At 38.1% G+C, this 20,421-nt stretch overlaps 1 protein-coding gene across 1 annotated transcript in view; it reads left to right on the top strand.

The window, feature by feature from the left end:
• LOC135083626 (mitoferrin-1-like) overlaps window positions 1–20,421 on the top strand; it is a 41,125-nt gene that overhangs the window by 6,218 nt on the left and 14,486 nt on the right. Inside the window, exons 3-4 of the mRNA XM_063978328.1 lie at window positions 16,561–16,691; window positions 18,077–18,133. Coding sequence (XP_063834398.1) covers window positions 16,561–16,691; window positions 18,077–18,133 — 188 coding nt within the window. The remainder of the gene's footprint in view (window positions 1–16,560; window positions 16,692–18,076; window positions 18,134–20,421) is intronic.

Genomic DNA, 20,421 nt, shown 5'->3' with positions numbered 1-20,421 from the left:
ACAGGGATTGGTTGGTTTTACGTTATTCTGTACCCCGTTATAAATTTTGATGTCATACATGCATTAGTATAATGTACTGGTGAACTATGAATGTTTTATCTTACTTTTCTTTGCGATGTTGTTAGGAAATTTAAACAACTGAAAGTGTTGAAACTGTTCTTAGATTTCAGATTACACACGGTATCTCTGGTAACTTCAACAAGTAAAGTTTGTCATGACTACTTCTTCGTCATGATCTGTAATGCAATTAAGTTATTGTGAAATTATATAATAATATGAATACGGATGAATCGGTATTACAAATAAATAACAATGCAAACATCGGGTAAGTAGTAATAAACAAGTTGGATAGAGGAAGATAGATAGAATTTTAAAGCATTCTTATTATTTCTTGTTATAGAGGCCATAGCTATACACACTGTCAAAAAAGTTCAAGCGTCTATCTGTTACGGATACTGCCCACTGACAGACGTATACCTTGATTTTTTAGAATCCAGCAGAGATGTAAACAAACACTTTCATACACAATTACACCATAAACACTTAGGTGTTCATAATATCATACACATTATTTAACAAGCCCATGAAACCAACTTTATTTTCACGTTTAAACAAGTTTGAAATCAATCTTTGAAACAAATTATTTTAGAAAAATACGTGGACGATGTGAATTTGTGAGACTTGTCAAATTGACTTGACGTTTAAAATCATGTGTTATCTCCATATTGTCTATGACTTGTCTCTGACACATCAGTGCTGTAACCTGTGAGTCATAGACAATAATCTGTAAATTTAATCGATATTATTTTAAGTATTCACTTATTCCGATTACTGATTAATTTTAAATAAAAAATATACGATACTTTGTTTAGTTTTCCAGCGATAACTTCGACAATATTGGAGATAACGTAAAATTATTTTTCGACTTTTAGTGTATACTTTTTCGGAGTCAGTTTAATTTTTAGTCGGTTTTATTTAAACGAAATTATTTTACTTTTTTATGCAATTATGCTTACGTATTGTTCCATTGCTTATTTTCCTACATAAGTAAATAAAATAAAAGAATTTTGCAACTATTTGAAGTTTAATAACTTTACGGATATCATTGATTGTTTTACTGTCCAGTGTGTTTTTTGATTACATCTGTGCATACAGTTTGTTTCCTGTTCTCGAAACTTTCATAATCAGTTCACATTCAATGTTGCGACTTTGTTGCATATTTTTAGTATTTTGACGATCACCCGGCGATGATACGCAAGTACTACAATAATTTCACTTCGCGATTAACGAGAGGTTTTGTCGCATCACTAGTTCACAGACTAAAAATATTTTTATGTCAGTTGGCCATTTTTGATGACATTTCTGCTGATTTCTAAAAAATTAGACTGTAAAGCCAAGGCTTAGTATTAAAGTCTATTGGTCAGGCACCCTTTGGACAGCCTCTGTGACATTATGGATGCAATAAATAATTGAGTATTGAGCCTAAAATTCTCGAAGAACATGACTTTGTGCATTATCAATTTATGTAAAGAACTCTATTTGATTTGCTTCGGGTTGCGTTTTTTTTTATTTTTTTTTTATGCATAACAAGGCAGGTATTTGACCACAATCGCACCTGATGTTAATTCGATGATTCGCGTTTGCCATTGATTGATTGACAAAACACTCTAATTTGGCTGTGAATTGATTGATGTGATTGGGAGTGCAGGGTAATCAGTGTTAAGGGTCTAGTCCATAGAAAATGAACTGTTTTTGCCCTCAGTCCCGGGCAGGTCCTAAGCGCAGGAAACTCTAGATTGGCCTGGAGTCGACCGGCCGCGGCAGCGCTCTCGCCGAGCCACTGGCTACACTCGCATGTAGACATAGGATGTAGAACATACGGCATGTGTGCGCTTGCGGTTGCGATGATATTTTAATATTCTTCGCACGAGTCCAAGATCATGAATAAGCGCGTCTTCCAGCTCTGGGGAATTACGTTGTGCTAAATGATATTCTGATAAATTATTACTGTTTATATTTCCCTATATTCCGGCACGTGTGTGACTACCACCTTCAGTGCAGTTCCGATTTACTGCACTACTCAAGATAATGACTTAATGACTGTCATCCGTAGTGCATTATTACAATGACTGATAATTGCATCATTATTTATAGCAAATATTTGCTTGCTCACACTGCGTTTCAATTTTAGTTCTTGGTCGATTTAGAATTTATAAATGTAGTATGAATCCGCGACGAAGTTAGTCGCGCTGCGCCTACGACACCAGTCTGCCGCTTCGTCTTGTTATCACTTATCTGAGTCGGTTAGCGGATCACGTTTGGTCCAAATAGTTCCAATGATAATATGGTACTTATGTCTCGTTCAAACCTCGATCACTACCTAACCTCTCGTGTTCCTATTAGGGATTGCAATCGAATATTCGAATATTCGAATATTCGAATTTTAATTTCAAATTAATATTCGAATAGTAAATTAACATGTATTCGAATATTCGAATATTACAAAAATAAACAGAAAAGATAGAAAGAAGACAACTTAGTGTTTTAAATACATTATCACCAACTAAAAGAACTAGTCATTGTTGCTTCCGAATGCATTTGTGAACACTAAGTTGTCTTGTTTCTATCTTTTCTGTTCATTTTTACGCAGTTGAGTTTTCTTTGTTTGTTTTTTCAATCATATTTTTATTATTCGCAACTTTGATACAAATAGTATAAAAGAGGCGATAGAGCGAAACCACGGTTCCAAATAATTTGAAAGAGACAACTCTATTGAGCAAAGTCAGCTGACTGATGCTGAAGACGGCGGTCTTACTCCAGGGGCATGGGATAGAAGCGTGGTAGTGCTCTTTTTGGACTATGAGACGGCCTTTGTTTCGATCGAGACATAAGCAGTGCTGCAATCTCTCCGACTATCGGTTTATCGAGGTGCTGAAATGCCTGTACAGAAACGCTACCATGTCGGTCCGAGTACAGTACAATACCTCTGCGGCGAGGCGTGAGGTAGGGATATCTCCGAAACCGTTGACCGCTGCATTGGAAGACGCTTTCAAGCTCTTTGAATGGAAAGGATTCGGCATAATTACCTTTCAATAGCGAATACAACACTCAGCTTCGGTTTGCCGACGATATTGTATTGACGTTATTGTGACAAAACGAAGTTTAGGTCCAACGTCCATGTTTCGGTTGGAGCTCGATTCTGTTGACAAGTATGTCTTCCTCTGACAAACGATTCGGCTAGGATATTAAATTTCGAGAAAAAGGTAAATCTAACTATGCAACATCTTTCCGTCCAAAATACCTCAGTGACTAAGATGAAATTCTTTAATCAGTGTGTGTTACCTTTACCAGTGATGGCACACGGCTCAGAAACGTGGCCTCTTACAATAGGCCTTATAAATAAGCTCAAAATTGCACAGCGTGCAATGGGGAGGGCTATGCTCAGTGTTTCTTTAAGAGATCGAATCAGAAACTAGGAGATCCGTAAACGAACTAAAGACGCTGACATAGCCCGACGGATCAGCAAGCTGAAGTGGCAATGCACATAGTACGCTGAAATGATGGCCTATGGGGCAGCAAGGTTCTGGAGTGGAGGCCACGTACCAAAAAGCGCAGCGTGGGACATCCACCCACAAAGGTGGACCAAAGACCTCATATAGGTAGCGGGAAGGCGCTGGATACAGGCTGCTGCCAACCAGTCATTGTGGAAGTCATTGGGGGAGGCCTATGTTCAGCAGTGGACGTCTTATGGCTGAAATGATGATGATGATGAGAATTTTATAACTGTTTTAAAAACTGTGTTGTTAAATAGTTCCTAAAGCAATAAAACCAGCAATAAAAACATTGAAATTTAAGTAATTTTTATTTTTTTTAAAGTATTCGAATAATATTCGAATATCACTGAAAAAATATTAGAATATTCGAAATAGAAAACTATCGAATATTTGCAATCCCTAGTTCCTATGCAAGAACCCTCTGTTAGTGAGTTGGTTTTTGACGCGAAGGGTATGAATCACAAAGGGAACACGGATCATGTGGTCCACCGAGTCATGTCAGAAAAAGCTGCACATCTATCAGCCCATATGTACCTAGTCGTATATTTTAAGAAGATTAAAAGAAGAATACTGGTTTTGCTGTTCCCAAAACAGTTAAGTCCTGGCATCCCGGTGCAATCTTAATTTTTGCAGACGAGAGGTGGCTATTATCAGTTATCAGTCATATCAGTGTACGTGAGCCTGCGCCTTGCTTGTAGTAAGATAACATTTTAACTTTTATCGTGATGTCAATCAACCGGCAATTTTTATTGGTTTATTAGTGGAGGCTTCCATATTAGGCAACTACGATAGTGTAGCAGACGGTTTAGTTGGTAACAAGTTATCATTTTGTAAAAGCGTGTATAATTTTTATGACTTGCCTTATTTACAAATGATTCAAGAAATCATTAATGAGTGAAATAGGTAGTACTAGTAGTACCTACCTAGTACATGTGCTCGTAGAATGCTATTTTATTTTCTATTCTAGAACATAGAGATGAAGATGCGCATGCTTTCAGCATCTATATTTTTAAACACCTTTCCTCTACCTTACCTGGTGGTGGTCTGAAAAATATCAATATTTAGTTATAAATCATAATAACTATTTATTTTGACTGCTACTCAAACTTGAGGAACGTTTCCAAAAGTAATGGGAAGTTAGTTCACTAAAAGTTGCAACTTGTGGACTGGCAACATCAAATATCGGTGCTAAAGTATGAAAAGGGTCACCACGAAGAAAATAACAACGCCAATCGAACAAGTCGTCATCGCACGATGAATATTGTTATTCGCCGAAGTGTCGCAGCTATGGAAGGTCAGGGGCGGGCGCGTGCATCATCATCCCTTTATCCATATGTATAAGGCGCATGCTTGTTTTTGTAGCTCGTTGAGTACTTTTTATTATGACTACCCTTTGTCCACGTCTTCGCTTTTCGAGTAGAATTTCTATGACGCTAGGGAATAGTAATCCGTTTAGTTTGAATGGTTCAAAGATATCTCATATTCAATTTGGTATGTAAATTCTGACTGGTATGTTGACTTATGGATCTGAAACGTGGTCGCTTACTATGGGCCTCATCAGAAGGCTCAAGGTCACCCAAAGGGCGATGGAGCGGGCCATGCTTGGAGTTTCCCTGCGTGATCGAATCAGAAATGAGGAGATCCGCAGGAGAACCAAAGTGACCGACATAGCTCGCAGAATTGCTAAAACCAAGTGGCAGTGGGCGGGGCACATAGCTCGTAGAGACGATGGCCGTTGGGGCAGAAAAGTTATCGAGTGGCGACCACGGGCTGGAAGACGTAGCGTGGGCAGACCTCCTACTAGGTGGACCGACGATCTCGTAAAGGTCGCGGGAAGAGCCTGGATGCGGGCAGCGCAGGACCGTGCATTGTGGAAAACCTTGGAGGAGGCCTTTGTCCAGCAGTGGACGTCATTTGGCTGAAACGAACGAACGAACGAACGATGTAAATTCTATTCTCTACCAAAATGTTGATCTAGCTCCTGGATGTAAATTAAACATTTAGGTAATAATACACTTGCACTTTCTCCGCTCCTTTAAACTTCAATTAGTGCGAAATTGTTTTAATTTCGTCTGTCTGCTTATACTGCTTAATCCTGATCATAAGTACGTTTGTAATTCTACAATTTAATTAAAATCGTTCCAGTATTTATTGCGTGATCTAGATCTATTTATTTATTTTGGTTATTCAGAAACTCAACAGCTAATATCTTACATTTTTTTGAATATTTTTTCTTACAATGGTGGCACTTCAGCTAAAAAAACAGTTCAATCAATAATTGAAATCTATTAATAGCACAACGCAAATATAAATAGGTTGGAAATTGTTGGTTACCACCCCCGACGTGCGTGGGCGCGCTGTCGCCAGCCAGCCGAAATTGTTCGAAATATACTTGTAATGGAATAACTACTATTTGAAATAGTTATTAGTATTTATTATTCATTGACCCATATTTAAAAATGAATTTGACCATCAATAATAATATCTTTTCTAATGACAGCTTTTGCTACGATAGCCACTCGTATTGAGTGTGTGATTTGATAATCGCATCGCAGTCAGTTGTCAACAGATAAGGCAGTGTATTAATTAGCGATTGGTTCCGCTCGTGGTAAGTGTGTCAGTGTGATACCAGCGAGCGGTTGTTCGTTTCAGCCAAATGACGGCCACAGCTGGACACAGACCTCCCCCAAGGATTTCCCCAACGACCGGTCCTGCGCCGCCCGCATCCAGGCACCTCCCGCGACCTTCACCAGATCGTCGGTCCACCTACCACAAGGGAGCGGTTGACGCGGAATTTACTCAATTCCCAACAGCCTGCTACATTTTCTGTTCAGATCTGTTCGGACCGAGTGGCAGAGTTCTTTGGCTCTATCTAGCCTTAATAACAAATTCTGACTTACTATCGCCGATATAGTTATTGAATTAAAGTCATACCCCCTTATTACAAAAAGTTAGACTCAGTTTGAACCCTGGTTTAATTTAAATTGACATTTAGTATGGAAATGTCATTTTAAACCAGAGTTCGTCTCGGGTTTATCTTTTTTGTAATAAGGTCCATAAGGTCCACTAGTTTTAACCTTAATATCATGTACTGTGTTAATATCGTACTTAATAACTGATCTGAATTTTTCAAGGGCACAACTGATAAAAGTTATCAATAAGAGTAACATTAGTAGTGATCTTCAAATAAGAAAATGGTGTTGCAGTTTCGGGATCATCGCTTTAGGTGGCTTTAGTGTCATCAATCGCATGTTCATAAACTTTAGTTCCATTCTTCTATTCCATTGTCTGTACCTATTTACGAGTATTATAACTTTCATCAAAATTTCGAGTTGTAGAGGAAGATTCATTATGTAAATAATTGTATTTACTTCTGACAGTTAAACTTGCAAATGGAAACACTTTAGACGACATGTAAATCTAAATTACATATTAAGATCATCATTATCATCGTCGTACCTTTTTGTAGCACATTAAAGCAATGTAAAATAAACATAAGTATTGCAAAGAAAGACTGATAGTAAAAATCACAAATGACGTCACTTTGAAGATAAGAGCCAGATTTTATTTGCAAAAAATGAAGCAAGTTCAGTGGGTGAAGTTCGCGATATTAGGTACTATCGATCGGCAACGACGCCTCGGCCCATTTGAGGTTATCTGATAGATAAGGCTCTCAGATCATAGAAGGGAATAGATGTGAAACGGGGGCGTGGCGCGTGTCTCCGCGATATGCCCAGAAACGAACATCGCCCGCGACGCCAGGTTAGTCGCGATTCAGTCGTACTGAGGAAATGTTCTCCGATATTGTTGGATAATGCGTCGTAACGTGCAATAACATAAGTGAAACGAAGAACTACAGGAACAATGAAGTCATTTACCACATGTAAGTATTGCAAATCCATTGGTATTTTGCTTATAAATAAAAAAAACTAAACATTTTTACGAACGAATTCAGTGCCGTGACATTTACTGCGATATCGAAATTAGTGGTGATAAAAATTCAAACACGTTGTACATTGACGATTTAGTAGCAACCACTTTATGTCATGCGTAACTACTGCGCAATGTATTTTATTTCTTCCGATATCCACTGACGCGTGAAAATACACAGTACGGCCGCATGTGCCGGTCGTAACATAGTGCAGGGCTCGTGTTCTAATACGGTTTCCTATTATCGATAAATAGAAGTAAATTATTATTTTCTATTTTCTAATTTTGAATGAAAAAATCATGAGTTGCTTGCGATTTTTAAGTTTTTACAAAAACAATAACAATAGTAGAAGGGATTAGTAACTGTCAACTATGTAATTACTATAAGAGCTAGTTGAAAGCCTAATATAGGCATTATTTTTGATAAACATAGGTGATAGGCGGTACGAATTTCGCCATAATTAAAAAGTTAATGCGCGATAGTAGTTAATAATAATTACAGTGATCCTGTTATTATTATTAAAGTAAATAATAATATATTACCAATATTGTAAATACTGGTAAAAATCACAAGTACCTACTTAACCCATGACTTTTCATACAAACTTTGTCAGTCTATAACTTCTATACTCCATCGATAACGACATTGAGCTTTGGTTGGGGTAAATTAATATAAGGTAACTTCATTTAGTCCCAATAATTGATTCTGAGTTTTTCGTCCATACAAAATGGAACTGACTCCTTTATGCAAAAATCGTTAAAGAACATAATAATAACGTATAATAATAAAAAGGTTTTCATACAAGCATTTTTTAAACCAATTTCGAGCCTTGCCCCCAGGATTTAAAGTATCGATATCTTATCGACTCCATTTTATCTTTCTTCTCTCTAATTGCTTTTTTCAAAGTGTGCGTCACGTCACGCGGCCATTGATTGGCCATAAGGCACGCCTTCTGGCCAATCACAGCACTTTTAAGCCGGTTGCACATGTTGTCGTAGACTCTCAGTCGCTTTGTTTTTACACAGTTGAATGTGTGTGTGGGAGCTGTGGTGGGGGAAATGTGGGGACACTGGTTCTCGTTGTAGTTACGCGCGACTTCATATCTATTCTCTTTCTATGATCTGAGATAAGGCTCGATCAACCTGACGATTTACGGGTGTGCCCTCTGATTTGGCAGCTGATTAGTGAAATAGAAAACGACGGAGACAAGGGGACTGAATGAGACGATGAAAATATGAGAGCGAAACCGGTTCGAGGAGCTCTCCCGGCCCTCGGGCCTCGGCCACCTCGGCGCAGGACGCAGCTAGCGCTCACCTCGGCCATAAGTGAATTAGCACTCGATACTTCCTCAGAGAAAAGTAATACCACCGGAGGTAATTGCTGCGCTACGACTCGTCTAGCACCTTGTTCCTATTCAACTTTTCTTTAAGATAAGAGCACGAACCGTATATTAATCATTAAATTAAAACGGTTTTCCTGTTGATAGTTACCTTCTAATTTAAATATTTGCTTGAAATAAAAACAATTGTCGCTATCATCTAGACAGACTGGTTTAGTGTGTGCATAATGCGGCGGCTAATGAGTGACGCGTGGTTCCGCTCGCGCCTGCTTATCGCGCGAGCTGCCTGTGCGTGGCGCTAGCCATGTGCCGTGTGCCATGTCATCTCGCAATATTGCTCCTTATCTGATATTGTTGTACCAAAGGTCAGACGCGTCCATATGAGTTGGAGTGTGTCATCAGACGTCAAACGTTTGCACAGCAACACACAAATCACTCTCAGACTTTCGGAAGAAAATAGGATAAAAATGTACCTGTTTCTCAGTATTGGTAGAGAAATTAAATTTGATAAAATGACAGTATGTTACAAAAGAGGGCTTTTGGCTTTTTCATACTATGTTTAGAAATAATTGTTAGCTACCGTTTTGATATCTGGTATCATTATAAAAAAAATCTATTTGGAGTCCCTGCGTTTCACAAGTTTTCCCCAATGCAAAGTGGTTTTGCATGGTAGTAATGTAAACATCTGCTATGCAGTAACGAGTTTTTCTGTTATTAATTGTTTGAGTGTGTCATGAGTTCACGACTTGTTCGTAAATGATGCGTTGGAATGCAAATATTCCTATAAATAACTTCTATGCAACATCCAAGATAAGTGTGAATCCCTGTCAACGAAACCACATTTCCCACCGCCCACATGTCGCTTGCTCTAAAATGTATTATTCTTTTCAAGAAAGTTTCTTGGTAATAGTTTTGCTATCATTTAATTGTTCCGTCGTTATCAGAACTTTAATTAAACATTTTCTGCATCGCAAATGAAGTATATTGACAATGTCACCTGTTTATCAACGTGACTTCACAAGTCGACGCCTCGTTCTTCTTGTGGCAGAGAACTGGGCTCATGACGCAGGGGTATTCATTTCAATCCCTAGATGAGGCGCACAAAGTAGTGAATGACCTAGTAATTCAGAGCCTTTTTGACTAGGATACGACATTGGCTGCAGGTTGGAATCAATCACCCAATAAAACATTGCCTACGAGCCACGAGGTGCGAGTGAATGAGTTAATCCTCATTTCTCCAAAAAAGATTCTCCTCAATGAGGAAACGTTTTTCCCCATTAATTAAAAATGAAATGCAAGCTACAAACTAAGTAAGGTTTTTGGTTCAAGAGAATAGAAATAGGTAGATATTATTTAATTTCAAAGGACGAGGCAGACAGCTTCTGAGCAGGCTTGCTTCGTCATACATCGAATCTACAGTTCGGCACTCTACCGGTTACTCAACCTATTAAATATCAAAAAACAAATATCAATTCTTGCAGATAGCACTTCAGGCACAGTAAATTTATACTGTGCTTCAGGTCTTCGTCAGTCTCGGTGACTTTGTTTGTTAGTGATTGTTGTATCAGTCATATCAGATGATACTGATTAAATTCAAATGGTGGAGAAATCCTCCAAGAAAATAATAATCTTATAGACTGCCTCCTACAAGCAGCGGATTGTTGACGTTGATAACGGCCTCTTATATTTCTATTGCACACATATTGTTGGAAATGACACCAATTTCTTATCTGCCTTATATCTACACCATGCGGGTTTTAAAATGTACTATCAGACTTGAACCGCTTTATGCCTTGCCCAACATGTGAATGTCGATTTTTTTTATGTGACAGGAGGCAAACTAGCAGACGGATCACCTGATGGTAAGTGATTACCGTCGCCCATAGACACCCGCTGTTAATCAGTATAGAGATGTATGAGAGTGCGCACATTACACCGATTTGGTATTGGCCGATTCTTCATACAAATTAGAATCAGAACCAACTATCGGCCGACAAAAAGTCGGTGGCCTAGGCGCACTAGGCTAAAAAGTTCTATTAGAAGTGCAATAATAGCACTAATTTCCTTAGTTTAGGTCAAAACACAGGATACAATGGTATTTCCATATCCAAATCTTTTTTAATAATTAATAACTCTCGTAACACCGTGAACCTTCGTTTCACAAATCATGGTACATTTGATATGCTGGTAGGTATTCTTTTTATTAAACTTCCTGTAAGTCCTGTAACGAAATTGAAAAGTCCTGTAACGAAATTGAAAAACTATACAATTTGTTACTTCTTGGAATACGGATAAGTCAATAACTAAATACACGACATATCATAGTCGGTTTTTCACTTGCCAAAGTAAACAAACCCTCCTGGCGCAGTCGGGTAATGAAATCAACATATTAATCAAATTGTGTTTGATGGATGGAGGATGTAACTACTAGCAGCAGGATGCACTTAACCGCACGCGATTGCCAGTGCGAGTAGATCTCTTAAACTTGAATTCGCAGTCCGGCGCACACAACCACACATGTTATCCTCATCGTGCCTCCATGACCGTGGCGTTTGCGACATCATTAATGACGTCAGGCGGTGACTGTGATCTGTGTTGCTGTTATGGCAGTGGCTAACTTGAACTATGTACTTCTTTTTTACCAAAAAATCATTGCGCAACAATTTTTCATATTGAAGTGTTGCCTATTTGCGTAATTACTTAATTTATTTTATTGAAATGGTATTCTACATCTTTCTTAACAATGTTTCGATTTCATTTGATTTCAAACGTAATGCAAAAAAGAAGCTTTTATTGAGAAGAAGTTTAATATACCATCATTAACTGAGCGTTCTAACTAAGCACTTCTACCAAGGTGAACCTGTCACAGTTTGCAGTGGACCCGCCAGTCTGGTCGGCGGCCGGGCCCTGTGAGAGCTACTGAGGGAGTCAGTTTCTAAATCACATTCATTAGCGCAGATACCTACAAATAGCGTGGTTTCCTATTTTTATTTCTATATCAATCAATAACGAAGGCGGGTTTCCTCCCTGTCCCAATTAGTGCGGTTTCTTTTTATTGACAGGTTCCTCTATTACTTTGTATTATTAAGAATACGTTTTTGCAGACTTTTATGGAATATGGTGGTTCATAAATTAATGTTTGAAGTAAGTAGGTAATAGGAATTTATATTCGAATGGTTGATAGTCATTGATATTAAATAAAAGTTTATTGATTTTGTCAATGAAATTGTCCAATACCTACTGGTGGAGTGAGTGTAGGTATAGGAATAGCTGAGTCAGCAACCTTGGGGGCCAAGGACAGCTGGTACCGGAATAACTACTGCTCGCCGGGACCCCAACATCGAGTGTAATTTCCTTAGCTCCAATCAATCATTATTACGAAAAGATATTATCACAATTAAGTTCCTGAAGTTTCCAAGGCCATGACTGAGTTATAGAGTCGTTGAAGATCTATTCGAAAGATATTTAAAACTCGCATCAATTTGGTTTTACTTTTTTTAATCTATCTAATTAACTTGGTAAATTAAGTAAGACTTGTAGCACTACACGATGCAATAAAGCCTCGATTAATTGGAACAAATACATTTAAAACATGAAACTTATCTCAACGTGACTGCCTACTGTTTGTAGAAGTGATCCAATTTGCACAGCCTCTCCTCTACCTGTCCTCGGCGACGTGCACATGCACAAATAACGTAAGCTCCTGGGACTCTGTGCCTTATCGCTATCAAAAGCAAACAATCCTTGAAATATATATCTTAGAATCAGCAACATTTGAAATGATTTCCAGCGGCACCTTAGTTTCTAACGACCTTCACATACACAACGCGAACACACGCAAAAACAACATGATTTACTTCGATGTCAACAAAAACTAAAGCAAAAATGTCTCATCTCTAACTCACAGGTTTGATTTAACCTGTAAAATGACTTGCTGATTATTTGTTAATCGCTACATTTGCTAAGTTAGAATACTAAACAATGTTCGTTTGTTTCCGTCGATGTTCATGATTCGTGACTTCGTGTAATGTGTTCGTCGATATTTTGTTTGTTATCGCCAAATCAAAATACCTACCCAGTTAACTAGAATTGTAAAACGTAGGCTGATACCCACAGGTACTATCATCAGCCGGCTTATTCTCAAAGGTCCAAAATGTTCTCAAAGGCTCTTTAAAAAAATAAAGTTCATACATTGATTCCCAACGGATCCACGAGTTCGACAGTCGTTTTTTAGCATTTTCTTGGTATATTTTAATAATTTAATGGACAAAGAAGAACAATAGAGTCGTGGACCTTTGGGAATAAGTTTTTTTCCTGTGGCAACACTACCGCTAACAGCTGATTTGAACTTGTCCCAATTTATTTACTGATTTTTATTTAATTTAATATCATAAAAGGTCTCTAAACTCATCACTGTTACTGTTTTATGTAATTATAAGTGAAATAACGTTTAAATCTGTGTATTGCATTGTGTTTATGGTGCAAATTGTGCAAATACTTAGGACCGATTTGACAGTGCAATTACGAAAATATTACGTTGGATTTTGTTAACATTGTTCTATCTTTCGAAACAGGTACCTATTTGTTTTATATTTACAACAGTAGTGCATATTTTAGAAACGAAATACTATTATTGTGACCTTATACTGTCACCCGCGTAAGAGGTTATATTTACGGTCTACATTTTTGTCAACCTCCAATTATTGATCAATTGATCCTTTGGCATTTACATTTTAATACTTTATTATTTACCAAAAGAAACAATGCTTACACGTAAAGCCTTTGCTCGCCGGGAGGAGTCCCAACTCCAACTGGCTTTGAGAGATTTGAAGGCAGCCAAAGACTTGATTGAGCAATTAAATAGGGAAAGAGAGGACAATGAGAGGGAGCTGATGGATGTGTGGGATAAAAACAAGCATTTAAAGAAAGAGATGGCTGAGCTGCACACCAACTATGAGACAATTGTAGAGGAACGGAATAGGCTACAATTAATCATTGACGGGTTTGGTGAGTGCAATGAAGAGTACGTACACAACCTCAGACGTATGACCATCATGAAACAAGACCTTTATGATGCTCACAGCCATATCGAATTAATGGAAGCTGAAAGAGAAGCCTGCACAGCCACCAAAACCCAAATCATGTTTGACGAGTTAGTCGGTAGTGCGCCCAGCCTGACCCAAACTGCATCTGACAAACAATTAATTACCATAGACCTAACTTGTGATAATACTTTAAACAATACTCCTGTATGTGGTAAGATTGTCAGATGCAGTAAAAATAAATTTAAAAAGTATGTAAAAATTAGTAATTATATTAAAAAAACAAATAAGTTGATTAAAAAACAAAAATGCTTATATAACAAAGTAAACTATATAAATGAGAGACAGCGTCTAAAGAATGAGCTTGACATATGTTCCACAATGTTAGAGAATAGTGTACTGAAATATGAACATGATGTCGAAAACCTAGAATATAAATTATGTAATCTTAAGAAATCTTTGAACACAATGTCTGAACGGTATCAATGTACAAAAAAAGAGTGTGATGAACATTTCCAGGCTTTGAAAAAATTTATATCTAATTGCAACTGTCAAAATTCTATCCTATTGGATGAATCTTGTACAGATAGTTTTCAGTCTGGTTGTGAGTCACCACCTACTCTAAACACCCTAAACAAAGACTACTGTCCTAGGATATCACACACATTTACCAGCGGCTCCCCAACTAAAAATATTGAAAAAACCAACATAGTAATGTTCAGTGATGAGTTAGGCAAAAATATGGGCCAACTTATTAATAGTTACTTGGGACAAAGTGTAATCAACCATTGTTTACCGGGTGCTTCCTATTTACAAATTATGAGAAAAATAACAAATTATTCGTTCTCAATAAATACCACATTAGTAATTTTAATAGGAAATAGGGGCAATGTAGGCAAAAAAGACCTACTAAATATTTTTGATAGCTTATGTTTACTTAATGTAGATAAAATAATTTTGTTCACATTCCCCTACAGTAGAAGCTTGCCACAGGAGAAAATTGAAAAAATTATTTTCAATCAACTACTGTCTCATTTTAACTTAAATAAACTGTTTCATGAAAAACAATATGGGTTCACAAAAGGGAAAAGTACGACCGATGCAGGGGTTGCTCTTATCAAACACATTTTCGATGCTTGGCAGGAGAAAAAGGATGCTATTGGTGTATTTTGTGACTTATCGAAGGCGTTTGACTGTGTTGATCATCAAACTCTGTTATTTAAGCTAGAACATTATGGCGTATCAGGCAAGGCCTTAAGCCTATTACACTCTTACCTCTCAGACAGATTACAAAAAGTAAATATTCACGGAACTAACTCTTCGGGCGCCCCCCTAAAAATGGGAGTGCCCCAAGGCTCAATACTGGGACCATTGCTCTTTCTGATTTATATAAATGATCTACCTTTTTATTCAAAGGACCTTTGTGAGATAGTATTATTTGCTGATGACACTTCTTTAATTTTTAAAACTGACAGGCGTCAGGAAATATTTGACGACGTGAATAATGCTCTTTCCAAAGTATTAGACTGGTTTACAACTAATAATTTGCTATTAAACGCAAAAAAAACTAAATGTTTAAAATTCACTATGCCTAATGTCAAACAAGTTAATACTAATATTACAGTAAATAATGAACGCATTGAACTGATAAACTCTACTGTCTTTCTAGGTATTACCCTAGACTGTAAATTACAATGGGGCCCCCATATTGCTGCCTTGGCGGGAAGACTTAGTTCAGCTGCCTTTGCGGTGAGAAAGATCAGAAACTTGACTGATGTTGAAACAGCAAGGCTTGTATATTTTAGTTATTTTCATAGTATTATGTCTTATGGTCTTTTACTGTGGGGCTCAGCAGCAGACATAGAATCAATTTTCATTTTACAGAAAAGAGCTGTTCGGGCAATATACGGTCTTAAACCACGTGACTCGCTTAGAGAAGTTTTTAAAGAAATCAATATATTGACTGTGGCTTCGCAATACATATTTGATAACATTATGTATGTCCGTAAACATATACATTTATTTACTAAGAAAAGTGACGTCCACTCATTTAACACGAGACATAAGAATAAACTTGCTGTTCCATCATTTAGGTTGCATAAGATAGGTAATTCATTCTTGGGGAAATGTATTACCATATTTAACAAAATACCACACAACCTTGTCGAATTGCCAATAAACAAATTTAAGATACATATAAAAAATACCCTTATGTCCAAAGGGTACTACAAGGTTCGAGACTATATTGATGACAAGGATGCGTGGTCAGTTCAGTCTGCACATATTTGATGTACTTAAATTTGACTATTCTTACCGTTAGATAATTCCTGGCAATAAGTGGTGACTGAGTTTGTTCCGGCGTTTCTTCTCAGCACTTGCCATATGTTTGTCTCGAAGCGCTGGTAGGGCCCAAAAGATAAGGAGACATGTAAAGTGCCCCATAAGGGCTACCTTTTCTTTTTTTATTATTTTCTATTGACGTTCATAAGTGCCACTTGTGGTCTAAACTGAATAAATATTTTTTGATTTTGATTTTGATTTTGATAAGCCCATCAGCCCACCATAATTAGAATAGTACATAAACTAAAAAGATTATGGTGAGGAATAATTGATTATGTACCTACCTACCTAGTTAATGATTAGTCATGATGATCGTTGTGTAGCGGCTAGGTGACGTGGAGCTGTTGGTTGCAGGCCCATCCGCGGCATGTCGGCGGTGGTGGTGGGCGCGGGCCCGGCGCACGCGTGCTTCTTCGCCACCTACGAGCACAGCAAGCAGACGCTCGCGCACCTCACCAGGCATCGCCACGAACATCTCACACATGGTAACACTTCCTCTTGCTCGACAGCTTGAATCGACGTGATGCAAATGACATTCCGTGCTCCGAAGAACAACTTAAGAATAGAATAGAAAACTTTATTTGCAAGAAAGGTATACAAGCAGCCAAAACATAGATTCAAATAGACTTAGGCTGTCCTCGTCAGTTTGAGTTGTTAAGTGACAATAGGGTTCCCCGCGTGCTCGAATCAGAAATGAGAAGATTCGCAGGAGGACCAAAGTGACCGACGTAGCCCGCAGAATCGCTAAAATCAGGGCAGATAGCTCGCATGGGCTGGAAGACGGGAGGCGGGCCCCAGTGGACAGACGATCAGGTAAAGGTCGTGGAAAGTACCTGGATGCGGGCAGCTCTGGACCGTTCGTTGTGGAAATCCTTGGGGGAGGTCTTTGTCCAGCAGCAGTAGACATTATTCAGCTGAAACGAACTAGGGTTATGATGATGACCCCAGTTTTCAAAGTCCCAAGATATTCCTACCTTGCTTCTCGAATTTCTCAACTTCGTTACATATTTCTTAACCTTGCTTGGCATATTATCTTGTTTATTAATATAATTATCATAAAGTCGACAGACAGACATCAAAAGTTACGCAACGTACTAGTACATATTATACAGTTTTAATTTTTTTATTGTTCCCTAAAATATTTATAGCGCATTTACAAATGATGTGTTTTTATTATCTAACAATTATAAAAATGATATAGTATTATAGTGTCTCGTGCGACAGAGAGTTTCCTAAAGTTACAAGTTTAGCATACTTATGCATGACGTGACGATGTGCTCATTGTCAAAATTATGTAAAATTATACTGAATTATTGATGTTTCCGACCAAGATGGTATATACCACATGGCACATTTATTATTATGGCTCAATCAGCCGGCAGTCAGACGTGTGTGACGGTACTGTGATCCGAATTGAGGCTTACAATTGACCGAACAAGTAAGATCATGATAAAATTGACTCTTGAGTACACTACAATAGGTGGACTGAGATTGCAGTTACACATGCTCGTATCATAAATTATCATTCATCTATCACATATTTGGTGGTTCTGTGAAGTTGTTATTGTTTTTTTTAATTTGCATGTTTCTTCGCTTTACATTTTTAACGATTGTATTTTTCCCTATTTCCTTTGATTTTAATTGTTATCCCTTGGCGAAACTCCCTAGATGTAGATATTGACTGCCGATCAGTATGCTTTTGATTATAATTATCCCTGAACATGGGCATGAAGTTCTTAAAACTAGCAGAACTGTAAACTGTTTTAATAGTTTCTTACGCGACTGTGACTAATAGGCCGCTAGGCGAACTGGGACATTCAGAAATAAACATGTTGAAAATTTAATGAGTGAAGAATACTGTTGGTTGCAGGTTTGTCCGGCTGCCTGGCCTCGCTCGTGCACGACGCCGTCTCCAACCCCGCTGAAGGTGAGCCTCGAGCTGATCTCTCCCTTATTTCAAATAGATAGACAAATACGGGCCTCAACGCGACATTTTTATATCAGTAACATTACTACTCACAGTACGAGGGCGGTACTGAAAATTTCGGGAATCAAGGAAGTGAAACAACATTACTATTTAAAAATGTATTTATTGCTTTTCAAAGTATTCTCCGCGAAATTTGACACATTTTTCCATACGACGGAACCAATCATTGAAGCAACCATTCCATTCGGAAGTTTGGGTCTCCAAAATGGCCGTTTTGTAGGCGTCCACAGCTTCTTCAGGTGATGAAAATCTCTGACCACGCAATTTATTCTTTATTTTAGGGAAAGTATAAAAATCATTAGGGTTTAGGTCGGGGCTGTATGGCGGATGGTCTAATAATTCTATGTTTTCTTGCTCTAAAAACTCGTTTGTTCTGTGCGCGGTGTGAGAACTCGCATTGTCGTGATGGAGGATAATGCGGCGGTTGCAGTTCTCTTTACGGAGTTCAGAAACGACCTGTGGCAAACAAATGCTAGCATACCATTCTGCATTAACCGTTCTTTGTCCCTCAAGAGGAATAGTCGCAACATGGCCGGTTTTGGAGACAAACGTGGCCACCATTTTTTTTGCAACACTCCGTGAACGAACAATTTTTGTTGGCTTTTACTCATTTTATAACACCCAAACTCTTGACTGGTTTTTTGTTTCGGGTTCGTTCGCGTATATTCAGGATTCGTCACCTGATAAGATGTTGTATACAGCATTTGAGGATCCTGCGTGTAATCTTTCGAGAGTTCTGACGCACCAAGTAACGCGAGCCGCTTTTTGCTCTTCACAGAGCGAATGCGGTATCCATCGGGAAAACAACTTTTTTACACCTAATTGTTCATGCAAGATTATTTGTATTTGACTCATGCCAATGTCTAAAGTTGCCTGAATTTCGCGGTATGTCACATGTCGATCTTCTTCAATCAGCTTACGCACAGCATCAACGTTTTCTTGGGTGACTGCAGTTCTTGGACTACCTTGACGGGGATCATCACTGAGCTTGACACGTCCACGTTGAAATTCAGCAAACCAGCGATAAATTGTGGTTTTGGATGGGGCTTCATTACCAAATGCAGAAATCATCCGGTCAACACACTGTTTTTGTGTTAAACCACTTCAAAAGTCATAATAAATCATCGCTCTTGAATTTTCTCGATTCAATTCCATTTTCTCAACGACTAAACAAATTTGACAAGACCTTGTGATACGACCGAGAATCTTTTTTAAAATAAATAAATGGTATACGATTTATAAAACCCTGGAGTTTGCAATTAAATAGATTTTAATATGACAGGAACAGTGGAAATATTTCATTCCCGATACTTTTAGTGCAGCCCTCGTATGTCGTTACGGCGGCTACAGCTGTGATCATATTATCATATTATTAAGTAGACTCTACTCACTGTGAGTACTCAATAAAAATGTCGCATTAGGAACCGTGTTTCTCAGCCTCTACTCTAATTGAAATGGAACGCGAAAGTCATCTCTTCTCACATTTCTCTTAACTCTCTTCTCCTATTCGCTCGTGTTCACCACATAGATTCCTTTCTGGATACCTATTAGAATACTCCATTAACATTGAACCGTGACCTGCGCTTGAATAATAACTGTGTACGATAACTACGATAGTAAACAGTTGACGCAGTTGACGTCAGCAGAATTCAAACAACTCAACTTTTTGGGAAACATAAAAACAATATGACTTAATCCGGTTCTACGACTAAAGTTTCTTTCAACATGTTCGTCACACAATGAAGGTGTTAAATTGTCTAAATATTTATGACGTGTAACGACATTATTTCTTGTGTTAACGTATTATACGTTTGTTGTACGAGTTGACTTCTGTAATATGCGTCAATCCCCCTTATAAAAAGTTATACTAGCGTTGACTCTAGTTTAAATTGATATTTAGTATGGAAATGTCATACTCCAGCGAGATTATTAAAGTGAACTCTAACCCCGCTTTGACATAGATCATGGATTCCGACCTCTTTGACTAGACTAGTTGCACACTGAACTGCTGCGAATCGCGATGATCCAGAGCGTGCTATCTGCCACGCATAGGGTCATACGCGAATGTCGGAGTCATGCTGCACTTGACGCGTTTCAATAATCTATGCTGTAGTCTCTGTTCAAGAGGCAACTCGGATAAGAATGAATATGTATTATTTGGGTTTGTCGAAAACTACGGTTTAGTATAATATGAAAGACTAGCGGCCGCCCGCGACTTCGTACGCGTG

This window comes from Ostrinia nubilalis, chromosome 24 (genome assembly GCF_963855985.1).
Source record: "Ostrinia nubilalis chromosome 24, ilOstNubi1.1, whole genome shotgun sequence".
NCBI lineage: Eukaryota > Metazoa > Arthropoda > Insecta > Lepidoptera > Crambidae > Ostrinia > Ostrinia nubilalis.
This window is presented reverse-complemented; position numbering and strand designations above follow the sequence as displayed.